Source organism: Lagopus muta, chromosome 1, assembly GCF_023343835.1.
Source record: "Lagopus muta isolate bLagMut1 chromosome 1, bLagMut1 primary, whole genome shotgun sequence".
NCBI classification, from domain to species: domain Eukaryota; kingdom Metazoa; phylum Chordata; class Aves; order Galliformes; family Phasianidae; genus Lagopus; species Lagopus muta.
In genome coordinates, this window is record NC_064433.1 from 82,970,546 (window position 1) to 82,984,467 (window position 13,922).

At 44.3% G+C, this 13,922-nt stretch overlaps 2 protein-coding genes across 7 annotated transcripts in view; both read right to left on the reverse strand.

Annotated features, from left to right (window-relative positions):
* The window catches only part of LOC125688163 (queuine tRNA-ribosyltransferase accessory subunit 2), a 41,206-nt gene extending 38,630 nt beyond the window's left edge, over nucleotides 1-2,576 (reverse strand). For all 3 annotated transcript variants that reach the window (XM_048933838.1, XM_048933831.1, XM_048933864.1), the window contains exons 1-3: nucleotides 2,359-2,576; nucleotides 1,289-1,978; nucleotides 701-868 (exon numbers count right to left, since the gene is read on the reverse strand). In XM_048933838.1, coding sequence (XP_048789795.1) covers nucleotides 701-868; nucleotides 1,289-1,978; nucleotides 2,359-2,465 — 965 coding nt within the window. In that variant the 5' untranslated portion in view covers nucleotides 2,466-2,576. The remainder of the gene's footprint in view (nucleotides 1-700; nucleotides 869-1,288; nucleotides 1,979-2,358) is intronic.
* The window catches only part of GRAMD1C (GRAM domain containing 1C), a 52,682-nt gene continuing 40,655 nt past the window's right edge, over nucleotides 1,896-13,922 (reverse strand). Inside the window, exons 10-19 of one of the 4 annotated variants that reach the window (XR_007374640.1) lie at nucleotides 13,085-13,231; nucleotides 12,130-12,248; nucleotides 10,888-11,030; nucleotides 9,077-9,180; nucleotides 8,229-8,408; nucleotides 6,656-6,713; nucleotides 6,025-6,135; nucleotides 5,100-5,205; nucleotides 3,115-3,556; nucleotides 1,896-1,978 (exon numbers count right to left, since the gene is read on the reverse strand). Coding sequence is in view for 3 of the 4 variants with exons in the window: in XM_048933880.1 (XP_048789837.1) it covers nucleotides 3,479-3,556; nucleotides 5,100-5,205; nucleotides 6,025-6,135; nucleotides 6,656-6,713; nucleotides 8,229-8,408; nucleotides 9,077-9,180; nucleotides 10,888-11,030; nucleotides 12,130-12,248; nucleotides 13,085-13,231 (1,046 nt within the window). In the remaining variant the exon portion in view is untranslated. Of the gene's footprint in view, nucleotides 1,979-2,958; nucleotides 3,557-5,099; nucleotides 5,206-6,024; nucleotides 6,136-6,655; nucleotides 6,714-8,228; nucleotides 8,409-9,076; nucleotides 9,181-10,887; nucleotides 11,031-12,129; nucleotides 12,249-13,084; nucleotides 13,232-13,922 lie in introns of those variants that run through there. The other 3 variants (XM_048933889.1, XM_048933880.1, XM_048933897.1) reach the window with 3 other exon arrangements.

The following is a 13,922-nucleotide window of genomic DNA, read 5'->3' on the forward strand; positions in this document are numbered from 1 at the left end:
TGATCTCACTTTGCTGCTTTCGTCACATAATCCTTGAAGGCTTTCTCAAAATTAAAGCTTTGTGGCATATTTAATGACAGCTTTTAGTGCTAGCAGAGCTACCCTTGCACATTCCTTTGGTACTACCTAGCGCTTCGCTCTTACTGCTGTGAAGCCCTTTCTTAAGGAAACAATAGAGCTCACGCTTGACAGATGATGGAGTACAGAAGAAGGCAGAGTCACTTGTGCTGCTGTACTCTACACACCAGTGGTAGAACGAGCCTCTGAACGTGTGTTTGAAGCTCCTCACCCTGCTCCCAGCCAGACAAGGCACGTTAACGCTGCACGAGCAGATAACTTGAAGTGACAAAGCCATTAGACAAATGCCATCGCCTTCCTCAGAGAGACAGCATACTGAATCCTGACTGTTGGACTATTGGCATTAACTGGCAACAAACATCTAAAGTGTCTGTCTACACAGGACACTAAATAAAGATTTTTAAGTCCAAGCTTCTTCACCAATTTGCTCAAATTGTGAGCTCTCTCACAGGCTCCCATCCTTGGCAAAAGCAGAGATGCATCCCTGCTTTCCAGAGCCATTTAAGGAGCACTTCTAGATCAGGTCTGACAGCCAATAGCACTGGCCCTAAGAACAAAATGAAGAACAGCTAAGGAGCTAAGCTGCCTGGTCAGGCCTGAGTTCCCCACCCAGTTCTCTCACCTGTAGTCAGAATAGGCCCCAGGGCAGTAGAACAATGCTGTGAATGGGGTTCGTCCCCTGCAGATGGTGTCCAGAGTCAACATAATCCCATACAGAGAGGTGAGCATGAAGAAGAACAGTGCAAGGACGAATGCTTGATGGTTCTGCTCCCCTACACAGCTGTTAATCCTCCAGAAAGGAAAGAAAAAAAGATTACTTTAAGGGGGAAAAAAATAAGCTGGCTTCTCTTTCCTCCTCCTTTCCCCAATCATCAGAGAACCTGATTTCTAAGGTCTCACCGCAACACAGGCAGCTTCAAAGCAGCTTTATAGCTTTTTATAGAAAGCTTATAGGCACAAATCAATAGACCAGTAAGGCAGGAGTGGTGAATTGTGTACCCCAGGAACTTTCAGGTATCCATAGCTGAAACACTCATACCCTGCTGCTCCTTGGTTACAATGCTGTAGTGATGACAGCTTTGGGTTCCCTTCACACATGAAAAGCAACCCCATTTCATAGGGTCTGGGAGAAAATAAATAAATAAATAAAGCTATCTTAAAAGAAAGAAAAGAAACGGAAAACGCACATCTTCAGCAAAGCCAAACATACCAGACACAGTGATGATCCAGTCTCCTCACACACCTGCCACACAGCCGGCAGTGCCCTGCTCGGGCCGGCCTGACCAGCTGGCACTTGGCACACCAGTCCATTTTCACACCTTCCCGCTCCTCAGCCAGCACTCTGGAGTAGCCTTTGGTCTCCCCATTCACAGAATGGCCGCTGGCAGCAGCTCCATGGAGCCCATTGGAGCTCCCTCGAACATTCTTGCTGGGAAAAGCCTGCTGGGATGGCCTGTCATCACCCGCTGAGATGGGAAGGTAGCCAGGGTCCTTCTTGGCTCGTGACAAAGCCGCAAGCATAAGAATTAGCCCACAGGTGAGAAGTGTCACTTGGGAATACCCCACGTGGCCTCGAGGAACCACCTCCTGGAGAAAAACATAGTACATGTAGCCCAGGGAGAACAGTCCCAGGCTCAGGAAGAAGAGAGTCCGCTCCTTCCTCCTGTGCGTGAGGTAGTAATACCACAGCACCACGGCGGGAAGCGATGTCAGCACCACCAGCCCCAGCAGGAAGTGCAGAGCTGCGATATGCAGGAAGACGGGGAGCAGGACCATGGGCGGCACAAGGCTGACGTTAATCTTCACGGCCCCGGCAAACCAAGGGACGCGGCACCGATCCGCAACGGTGTCGGCGATTCTCTCCAGCGCTCCTGGGGGCAGGGATCTGCAGGTCAGCCACCTGTTCGGGAAAAGCGCGGGGCGTCGCTGGCGGGCGGGCAGGCAGACGTGTATACGTACCTCTGCGGCGTTCCCTCTGCTCCCATCCCATCCCATCCCAGGGTCTGCCACCGTGCACCCAGCCCATCTTTCTCCCCGCTGATTCACGGCCGCTCGCCCCTCGTTCCCTCCTTCGTCGCAGGGGGCCGCAAAGTTCCCCGACGGCCGCTGAGAGCCGAGCCCCCGCTCCGTACCCGCCTCCACCGGAGCGCGGAAGGCAGCCCCGTACGCAGAAGGAAGGAAAGGGGCTCCCGGCCGTCCACTCCCGCGACCCGCGGGGCTGCCGGAACCCCGAGGGCGCCCAACGGCCGCCGGTTGAGGAGCAGCGCGCGGGGCCGCTACCTGTCGCAGCCCTCGTCCAGCTCCTCGCAGTCGCAGCAGCACGCCGCCAGGTGGTTCCGCTCACCCCTCCGGTCCACGTACTCGCAGCAACACAGCGGCTCCTCCATCTCCGCCCGCCTCGCCCCGGCCCGAGGGCGCGGAGCCGACGGAAGGAAAGGGACGGGAGGGGCGCGGCCGCACCTCTCACGCCCCTCCGCCGCAGGTGCCTCGCGCCCGCCCCCGCCTCCAGCCCGAGGGCCCCGCCCCCTCCCGCCGAGGCCCCCCGCGATTGGCCGCCCGCTGCCCCGGCCCCTCCCCGGCGCGGAGGCGGGGGGTGAGGGACCCCCCTTCCCTCAGGGCCCGTCCACCTGACGGCGCGGCGGCCCAATGCCGGCACGAGAGGGGCGGGGCCGCCGTGACGTGACGGCACCTGGCTTAAAGAGACAGCGCAACAGGTGGCGGCCGCGGCAGAGCTTGCCGAGGGGTGGAAGGCGGGGGGAGCGAAGGGCGGCAGAGCGGGGCTGGGGACCTACAGGGAACCTCCCCCGGGGAAAGGGAAAGCTGAGGAAGGAAAGGGCTCAAAGAAGGTAGGGTTATCGACATTACAGAACAGTTGGGATTGGAAGGGACCTCCAGAGATCATCTGATCCACGCCTCCTCCTTCCTGCTCAGTTAATTCATTATAGAAATACTCGTCCTTGGAGATGGTGACTTCTTGTTACAGGCTCCACCTGTCTGAAAAGGGATATCAATAACCTGTGGGTGTGGAACCTCTACCTGCTCCTCTCCTCCAAAGCACTTCTGGTTGGCCGTGGCTCAGGCTGACACCACTAGGACTCCTCCAGCACAAAGGCAGCACTGCTGAGGACCTTCCCTCTCCTCCAGTAACCAGCAGCACAGCTGCCTTCTGAGTGTCTGCTACCCACAGATCTTGCTTTGAGCACAGGGCTGGCAGTGAAGGCCAATCACTGAGCTACAGGAGCACAGAGCTCCACTTACTTCTTCTAGAAACCTTTATTCCATGAAGCTTTTGAGCCAAAATAGAAAAAAAGAGTCCAAAGATGGTTACAGTCCCTACTCCACAAGTCCTTAAACACACATCTTCTCTTCTGAGGTCCTGACTCGCAACCTGCCGTGGGCATTAACTCTCAGTCTTGCTGCTCTGTGTCTTGTTCAAGTGATCAAAGCTTCTTTGGAGCATGGAAAGGGAGAGCTTGAGCTGTGAAGAGAAATAATTGGGGAGCACAATGTGTTAAGTCTGTCTGCTGCAAGGGTCAGGAGTATTGGTAAATTCATGTCTCCCTGCTTCTTTCCTTTTAAGGATTCCATGTGATTTCCTCCTCCCTCTTCCTATAAAGAGCTTAAGAGCTGCTGTAGTGTGCTTTCTTAACAGCCATGCTCTGTGCAGTTTATAATTACTAACAGTACCACGTGATAAATCTTAACATCCCACTAGACAATAGCATGGAAAATAATCTGCCCCACTCATTTTTAGTCACAGATGATGTTCATGGAACATCAACTTTCATATTTTCATACCCAGCCCTCCCAGTGCATTTTGCTGCAATTAGATTAATGACACCTCCAAGGAAATAAGGTAACAGAACAGCAATGTGTCACAACTTCCCAACACGTTATTTGGGATGAAATAGGTGGCCGAGATCTCACTCCATCTTTTAGAGGTTTTCACTCTATGCCTGCATTCAAAAGGGTAATGCTTCAGAATTTGGAATTGTCTGGGTAGCAGGCAAAGAACCCCAAAGGGCAAGGAAAGCAGGAAATTCACTTCTGCAGTGCTTCAGCACTGGAAGCGTTTGAAGCTGTGATCAAAAGGGTTAACAGAGTTATAGCAATTTTGTGTGCAGAGACATGTCTAAACAAGAAATAGAAAAAAAAAAGTGTTTTTCTCTACTCTCCTGTATTGTGTGGGAGAACACAGAGCCAACTGCTGATGGATAGAGGTACATGTGAACTCCTCCACAGCTTTCCTAATCTAATAATTTCTTCTGCCACATTTTAAGATTTATTAAAAGAACTGAAAACCAGAATATTCACAGGCTGTAAATACAAACAATGTGTGCATTTACTGTCCTTCACTTGCTGAACTGCAATTTCAGCCAAGGGGTTTAAAGCTGTCTTGAATTTCAGGACCAGAGACTCACCCCACAACTTATTAGCAGTTTTTATACAATGTTTGTAGTACAAGAAGAGCCTGGAAATGCAAGTCATTGGCAGAAAGGCTTAATTCCATGGCTATGGAGCCTCTCAGAAATATATAGTCTGGAGAATTTATTTAGAAACATTTCACTGAAGGTTTACATGGCTCTCTGATACCAAGATTAAACAAAAGCTCTCACCAACAGTGGGAAGGAAAAGCTCAGACTAGCCTGCATGAAGAAACCCAGTGATGAGGTGAGCAAGTAGTTACGTTCTGAGACTTAAGAAAAGATTATCTGTTTTGAATAATTCCAATCTTGCTTTGTCATGATTCAGAACTGCTTCAACAGACCTCATCAATAAAGGCGCTTTACAGGTTTAAGAAAATTGATATGAACATTTAATTTTAGTCCAAAGACAGACCCATCAGAAACATGAACATTTCCTTCACACCAAATTCAAGCACAGGACAAAATTAGAGGCCAAGCAGGCACAGACTTCAGTTAGTATCAGAAAACATTAAAACAAAAGCTATTCTGGCATAAAAGGAAAAAACTTGAGCTGTTGAAAAAGTGAGTATCACAAGGAAAGCTGGGCAGACTTACCTGCTCAAGCATTTCAATTGAGTCTCTTAGTACTCCCTTCACGTGTTTAACCTGTTCCTTATCATATTGAGGAATCTCCTCTTTCGATCCCATTTCTGGGGATATGCTAGAAGAGATTGAGATCGCATCAGAAACATGAAACAAGCACCTCTGTGCCTTCCTATCCAAAAAGAATTGCTCTGTGACCATTACTGTGACATTGCTAAAAAAACCCATTTTTCTAAAAGCTGCAGAAAAGGTGTCAGCAGTTGATTTTCAGTTCCTTTTTTACTTGAAGATACTGCCTTAGCCCTTTGCAGACAACAATCACCAGAAACAGGTGTGCTCACATAATGCCTGCAAATCTTTCTGTGAAAGAAGTTACTCATATCAGTTCTGAGATCTTTGCAATGGGAGATCACTACACTGTCTCCATACTCAAGACCAGGAAATAATTTATGCATGTAGTATAAGCAAATAAATGACAAGCAACAACATCTAATGTTCATGTGCTTGAAAATAAAAGCCATCTAACACAAAGTTAGAAGGGGAGAGGGAATTTTGCACAAAAGCAGAAGCTAAGAAGCTAAGTGAATCTTTAACATTATATTTGAGATCATGCTGGCTTCACACAGGATGAAGCAAGTAATTCAGTTCAATGTTCAACAATATGATATTCACAGAAGATGAGTCACAAGAATGTGATAAATGCAAGCTAAGGTTAACACTCCCCCCCAAAAAAACCAAAGAAAAACATTTTTTCTTTAACAAGGACAATGCAATCAGAGATGTCACTAGATATCAGCATAGACTACAGAAAAGTAACAAGTCACAGCAGCTTTTGAAAACTCACCACCAAGATTCACTGTTTGAAACTTATTTCTTTCTGTCAGATTCTGCAATAAACTGAGGAAGAATGAGAGCTAAGATCGTGAATTCAACTTACTTCAAAGAGCTCTCTTCCTGAAGCTGGACGTGATAGAGGGACTGAGCTGCATGCTCTATTTTTGACAGCTTGAGAAACAGTGTTATATTGAGCAAAACCAAGAGCAGCAAACTGTAGAGACCAGAAACATGAAGTCAGACAAAGTTTGTATTACTGTTACAGTGCTACAGAAGGAAGAGCTGGGCTACAAACAACTAGGAAAAGAAAATCCTTCTGGGGCAAAAATAACTGCTCCAGCGCTATACTGAAAGTAAAAACTTATCTAAATAATTCTTAGCAATTAGCTTTAAGTTGTGTAATGCAACCTGTAGGAAGTGACAATAGTGCCTCCTCTTGGACCTTTCAGAGGTAGGAATGAATAAATTCTAAAAATTTTTTGTAGGCTCAGACATACAGAGACCTGAAAAGTAGGCCAGTTTGACAAATCAACGTTTTAATTTTGCATGTCCTTTCTGAAATCAATCCACCCCTCTCTTCTACCCACAAGCTCCTGTATTTACACTCCTTATAGGTTAGGATCAGTCAAGTCATGGCTACATGGAACATCAACATGCAGGTGAGGTAGGTACAGGCAAATAAAAACCAGGATAAGCTCTAATTAAGCCACGTTTTAATGCAAGTAAGTACTTACAAGACACTCATTACTACAATGATGGTAGTGGTCCTACTAATAGCATCTCTTTTCCTTCCTATAGGGCATGGAAGAGAAGGTGGTTAAAAAGAACTGAAGAACATTTCTAATGCATGTCTGCATATACACATCAGTGCTCAGAATTTTATACAGAGTAGTGTGACATAGCAGATCACTTGGGTGCACAAGAGCCTCTCCAGAATGCACTTGATGCACCTAGTCACTTCTGTAGGCATCTCAGACAAGTCAGCTAGACAGGCTCTTTTATTACAAAGAGGATTCCCTCACTTCAGTATGCTGCAGAGAACAGCTCTAGGATAGGTTAACATCAAACCCAGATAGCCTGAGAATACTACAGTGCACCCATTGCTGTCATTCAGCACATACACCCCTAGTCACACACATTAGTAGAGATGGTCTGCAACATGGCTCTCCTCTAATTGTTCTCCTGGCTGTATTAGTCTTTTTGCCAAGTAATGCTAAATCAAATTCTCCTGCAACTTGCCTAGTCTGGGCCAGCTATATTTATCTATTGACCTGATGACTCTTCTTGAGAAGACTGGCTGTCAGACAACAGTTACCTAAAGCTAATGGGGACAGGAAGTGTGTGTGTCCTCTCCAAGCTGAGTAGCAGTCACCTATTTATGTAAGCAGGTGGATTTTTAAGCTAATTAAGCTGATCTCCTGAACAGTTCCTTACATTGACATTTCCTGTTCTAAATGAGGGACATATGTCAAACATGTTGCAGCATGCACTGAGACACACAATCATCTTAAAAGGTGGAGCAGGAGTGGCAAAATTAAGGTTTCAGGAAGTAATCTCACCTGAGGAAAGAGGCCACCATGTCTGCTGTTGAACCAAATGCTCTCTTGCTGCAACATTCAGTACTGTCTTTCCCCTTTAGGGAAGGGCATTTGCTCCTGCTTCAGTTTACAGTTCAACTTGTGTTATGAAATCCACCATTCTCTGGTAAACATTAGTGAACCAGATGTTCCTCATCTCTTTGAGTGTAGCTAATAATGTAAATGCCTGTACAATACAGAGGCTAAGTCTGTCACCCTTAGTGGCAAAAGCATTCCAAGAAATGTTTCAGTGACCCAGAAGTTACAGGAAGAGACAGGAAATGGACTCTTCAACATTACCAAAAAATGTAAGTATGAAGTGATAGGATCAAGAGGTGATCAATATTTAATCATCTAATGACTTGGGTGTGCAACTTGAAGAAATTATGCATAGCAATTTTTCAGCAACTTAGCAGAATTCAGATTACATTTCTCATTCCATCTCATTTTCAATACTATGCAGGTACAGTGCAACATTTTAGAATTTCAATCCAGTCTCATAAGACAGAAGGTAGGATTAAGTTTGATTTCATGACGTGTAACAACATAATGGTGACTGTGTCTGTTCTTGGTCTGTTTTATGCAAGGCTGAACAGTCTACACATTTTCTGTCACACCAGTTAGATAAAGATGAGAGCAGCATATGCACAAGCACTAATCTTGCATTATTATAAAAGTTAAACTTTCTTGAACAAACCTTACTGAAAATAACAAACATAAGAATTCCTACCTATGATGCTACCCTGGGACTCTAGCCCCATGTCACCAGAGGAGTGCTGGGAAGAGCGTTTGGGAAGTGATTCTGCCAGACTCCGGTGTAAAGTGCGTCGTCTTCGTCTCAGGGCAACTAATTTTCCAGAGTCTTCTATGGACTGATTAATTGCATATTCCTCCATTAGCAGTTCTGATTCTGTAGTGGAAAAATAAGGTTCCTGAACTTTGAAAAGGAATGTTGAAAAGCCTAGCACTTACATTGCAAGTGACGTATCTGTGGTGGTAACGAGAAGAAAAAGCACATCTACCGCACCCTAACCTACACTGTCTGTCCTCTTTGCTATATGGCACTTGTATGCTTTTCAAATATGATGTAGGTGCAGTCTATGCAGGAATGTTTAATGACATATTAAGCAGCAGTTGGAAGAATGCTTCAAGACACTGTTAGGCTGAAACCAGGAATTGTGTTAGACTGCGAGCCAGCAGCCAGAGCTGACCAGGCTGTTAACAGACATAGCCAAGGAGCCTGCCAAGTGCCACTACTCTTCTCATACCCACAAGCAAGGAAATACTTGTGTTAAAGACAGGGGCATGCAGTTGAGAGTAACAGCTTTTCTCTCGCTCCTCATGTGTCCTCCAGAAGCAATTGCTGACAAGGTGTACAGGAGTTCTTGGCTTCCAGGAGTATTGATTTATTTATTTTTACACACTCCAGAATTGAAAAGTATATTGATGACAGGAGATTCTTCTGAGTGCTGCCTTCCTTTCAAACCATTATTTAAGGAATCAAGTTTGACGTACATTAGAATACACAAAGGAAAAAAGGTAGCCTCCTTACTTCAGTAGAAGAAGAAAATACCTCACCAAGTTGTTTGAAGTTCTCCTGTATCCCTCCCCAGGTGTTCTTCTCAATTACAGATTTGACAAGGCCCCAAGGCTGCTTTTTGTACTTTACTTCTGCAGAAACCCTAATAAACAGAATGCAACAGTGAAGAAAGGAAGAAGGAAAAAAAAAAAAGGAAAAACAATAGTGCTGTGTTAGGACAGCACAGTGACAGTAGAAATCTCTTATCAGAGGGAAGCCTCCAGCTTACCTCCACAGCCTGAAATACCAACTGGAATTGCCTTAACTTTCCAGCTGAGCAGCTCTTATACTGAACTGATGCAAGAAACAGATGCACGCAAAGACAACATATCCAGTTAAAACCTCAGGAGATCTGATCTTTCCAGGTTCTGGAAAGAAATTTTGTTTTCAGGCTCAGAGGAACAGGGAATTTCCCTTCTGTGAACTGTTCTGATTTTAACAAGCATTTAAAATAGCCTTACAAAGTCCTGCTTTTTACTCTGTATGTGCACTCATGGTACAATACAAGGGGCACAGCAATGTAAGCATGTGAAACTCATCACTACCAACTATGCATCCAGTACTAAGAATGTACCTTGAGTAGATAAATTGTCTCAAAGGAAGCACAGAGAGGAAATGGCATTCCTATCTTGTGTTTCTCAGGTTATGCTAGTCAGTAGTGCTTCTACAATGGAAAGGTACTCAACTAGAAGCAGCCCTCTGCAAGGTTCTAACAACTGAATGAATCCCAAAGCTTTTCATAAAGATAAAGGGACAAAATAATAGTCCACAATCTTTATTTATTAAAATCAAGAACACTAACCTTACTGGAATGCACACTTCTCTCCGACTGTTTCACATAATCATCCCAATCAGCATATGCATGCCAAGCTCCTACTCTAACAAAACAGCACATTTCAATTAATTTTTGAGCCACTTCAAACAGTATAAAGCCAGCTGTAATACCAGCATGCACGTTCTGTTCCATAAAAGCATGCTACAAAGACTGTAGTCAAACCCTGGCTTTTGCACTTATCCTAGTGTTGTCTTGTCTCAGTCAAACAAATACAGCCATCAAAAAGGAGTAATGATTCACTCAGTCATTCAGAGTGGCTGTTCAAGGACTTCTCCTTTTTCCACCCAGTGAGGGAGGGAGTCTTCAATACTTTTATAGCCCAAGATAAGTCAGAAGGAAAATTAGGCTTGCTTACCTTTCCTTACCTTATGTTCTGATGAAGTTTGAGATAAAAAGACTTGAAGAAAAACTACCAAAGATTACATAGTCTGTCACACAAATGCAGTGGACAATTAACTTCACCACTTCAAGTATTTTCACCAAATGGGAGAAGAGAAGGAAGTGTATTAAGACTCCTCCATCCACCCTGATGGTAACAGCAAAGCCTGATCTGCTTGAATAGCCTCTCTGTGACAATGAGTATGCTTCTTCGCCTTGTAATATCATCCTCCCCTGCAGGCTTTTAGCAAGGCTATTTCAGAAACTTTGTTACAAAACATCTGGCATAGTTCTAATTTATCACCCTTACATGACTGCATTTGAAAACGTACGGCTGGGCAGGACCAGCCCACAGCCCTGGAGATGAGCTCTGTATCAGTGTAAGAGTTCATGTCTCACTGAATTAATCAGATCCAAGTACAGTAGACATCTGACAGGAGATGAACCACACTTGTTTGTTTGTTTGTTTTTTCTCCCCAAAAGAAATTTCCAACTTCAATAGAAAGCAAACCTTTCCTGTGCTGCAGGCAGATCTTTTGGTAAGCACATTTCAGCAACCTGCTCCCTCCCCTCCCACTGCACACCGCTCAGGCTCACCGTAATCGACATTTGTGACTGGACGTGCGGCTGATGTAGTATCGGTTCACAGTGTAGAAATAATCATGGTAGGGGACATCATGGGTCAGCACCTCAGCATCCACCTGATAAGACTGACCTTTCTGGCTCTGCTTGTGCAGGACCTGCCACAAGAGATAACAGAAATGGATAGGTATATTCTATACTCATGGAGTCAGATTATTTATTGGTTTTTTAATTTCAAACCAAACTGCTTAGGTTGGATCAGCCAACTCCAAGTGAACTGGAATAGGTAGAAAGACTGAACAACCATGACAAAAATCAATTAAGAATGGTAAGAGTAGTGGAGGTGGGATGTCTCCAGCCAGAGCCAGCACAGGAGGTAGTAGTACGCCATTCCTCTTCCCTGCTTTTCCTCTTCTCCAAGATTTCAAATACCAAATGCAAGAATGGCCACTGACTCTTGACCACAGTCCTTTAGGATTGAGTTATGAGATCTTTCCCAAACCACAGTCACAGAAATATTAAGGTTAGATCTGGTCCAAGCCATCTGCTCAAGCCAGGTACACCAGGACTATGTCCATGCAGCTTGTGAAGATCCCCAAGGAAGGAGACTCTAACCTCTTTAAGAAACACATGTCAGTGCCTGGTAACAGTAAAAAGACTGCTTCCTGATGTTCAAAAGGAACCTCTTGTATTCCAGTTTGTGTCCAGTGCTTTTTGGTTTGGCACTGGGCACCACTGGAAAGAACCTGGCTCCATCTTCTTACCGCTCTTCCCTCAGGTATTTATGTACATCAGTAAGATTCTGTCTAAGCCTTCCCTTCCAAAGGCTGACCAATCCCAGCCCTATCAGCCTTTTTCTCATAGAATTAATATTCCAATCCTTTATCTTCTAGCTCTTTACTGAACACTTCCCAGTAGCACCGCCCTCTCTTGTACTGGGGAGCCCAGAACTGGACACTTGAAAGCACTTTGTTTCATTTTTTTCAGACTGCTCTAATTCATACAAGCGGTCAATACTACTCTCCCCAGAGTTTTCAGTAGAAGTTCAGCCATGCTGAAATTCAAAAGCCCCTTTGATTTCATCAGCACTTACTCAGTAATAGTGAAAGGGATGGAAAAACAGTTTCTGAGATGCTGTGTTTGAATTGGAGATCCAGATTCAGCTCAATGAACTCCAGCCCACGGTCAGATCTGACAGACTGTACAGCTCTCCCTTGCTTTAAATGGCATCAAATAGACACACATACAGACAGGTACCTGCTTTTCAGTTGCAGTCGTAAACTTCCCACAGAGTGGATTGTTAATTGTCACAGTGTATGTCAAAGTCCTCAACTGATTGCCGCTGGAATCTCTATTCCAAGGAGTTGACACAGCATCTAAATGACAAATAATGCTAAATCTCACATGCAGGTTGCCTGAATGGCATCATCTCTGCCCTGTCATATCTTAAACTGCAGAACAGTGCAGAGAGAAAAAACAGACTCCAAGCAGTTGGGTTCTTTTTTTTTTTTCCCCCCAAGAAAAGGGAAAACTAGTTCACTAACGGAGCAAAAAGTGAGGTAGTAAGTAGCTGAATCTGAGTCTACTGAAAGAAACTCAAGGGTGCAGAGAAGAGTAAGCAAGTAAATGAAAACGTGCTATTTCCCATCTGCTTAAAAGTTGAATAGATTCACTTAGTGATATTCAAAAGCTTTTGCAACTTTGCCTTCCAAGCTAATACTGAATAAATATTACCCTTTTAACTTAGTTTTCTTACCTTATTATCTCAATGAATAAAGCTTACTCATCCAGAAAATTAAAGCCTGCAAGTGCCGTTTAGGAGGCTGCAATAATTTCATCTGTGTACTAGCTCTACATATTTCACTATTTCTGGGACATAATGGAATCAGAAATACCCCACAGAATGCAACATTTTAATACCGTGCTCAAAATTCAGGCATCAAGTGATGGTTGGTGGTGGTGGGTTTTTTTTGTTGTTTTTTTTTGTTTGTTTGTTTTAAACAGCATTAAATAAAGTTTTTATTCAGAAACATCACTGATCTACAGAAACAAGCTAGCTTTCAATGTCTACATTCACAGAGAAAATATAGAGCTTCAAAATTCTTTTAAAGCAGGAGGAACAAAATTCAACTCGGTTCGCTTTAACATTTATCAGAGGTTTACATTCTCAAGGTAAATTGCAACACAGACATTAGGAAGAAGAGTACATTACCTACTATACTCCTGGAATTGAGAAACCTCTGCATGAAGTGAGAATTGGTGAAGAGGATTTCAAACATCTTATCTGCAGTGATGTGGAAAACTCTGTTTATAAAAAGTCTCCCATAGAGATCATTCTCAGAGGCAGTCTCCTTCACTGCTAAAGAAAGGCAGAGGGATCAGGTTAAAAAACAAAAAGAACAACACAACATTATGAAGTTTCTTCATAGTATTAAACTTTATTACAGCTCAAATCCTTTCTAATCTTGCATCAGTAATTGCTTCTTATTCCCAGAAACTCAGAAGTGACAGCAACACATCATTTTGTAATAAGATGGCTTTCAGGAGCAAAGTCAAGAGCTGGTTTTCTAGACCCTGTCTCACTGTTTCTTTGTACAAATGACTTGATAAATCAACAATGCAAGGTCCCATCACTTGGAGGGACCTTTGGCCTTCAGGATCCTACAAGCAGCATTGGAGAAGACAGTGTTACCACAATCCTCACTTAATGCGTGCCTCTTGTGTGAAGGACATGTGCACAGCAAAGGGGACAGTACAACCACACTAGCATTCCTTTTAAGTTGTGGCTAGTTTCAAAATACTGCTTTTCAAGTCTATAATGCCAGCAGCATCCACATTCTAACAGTCTCATAGTCCAGGTACAGACTCTCAAATAGCTTTCCTCAAACTGTTCCTCCCCCAGTAACTACTACATGGGAAGCACAAGCAGTACCTTGTTCTATTTTGCAGTCCTGACAAATGCTCTGAGATGCTTTACCATCCTCCCCTATTTCAACCCTATTTCAAACTACCAACAAGCACCCAAAAGCTGTTCTGTGTACACCACTGAG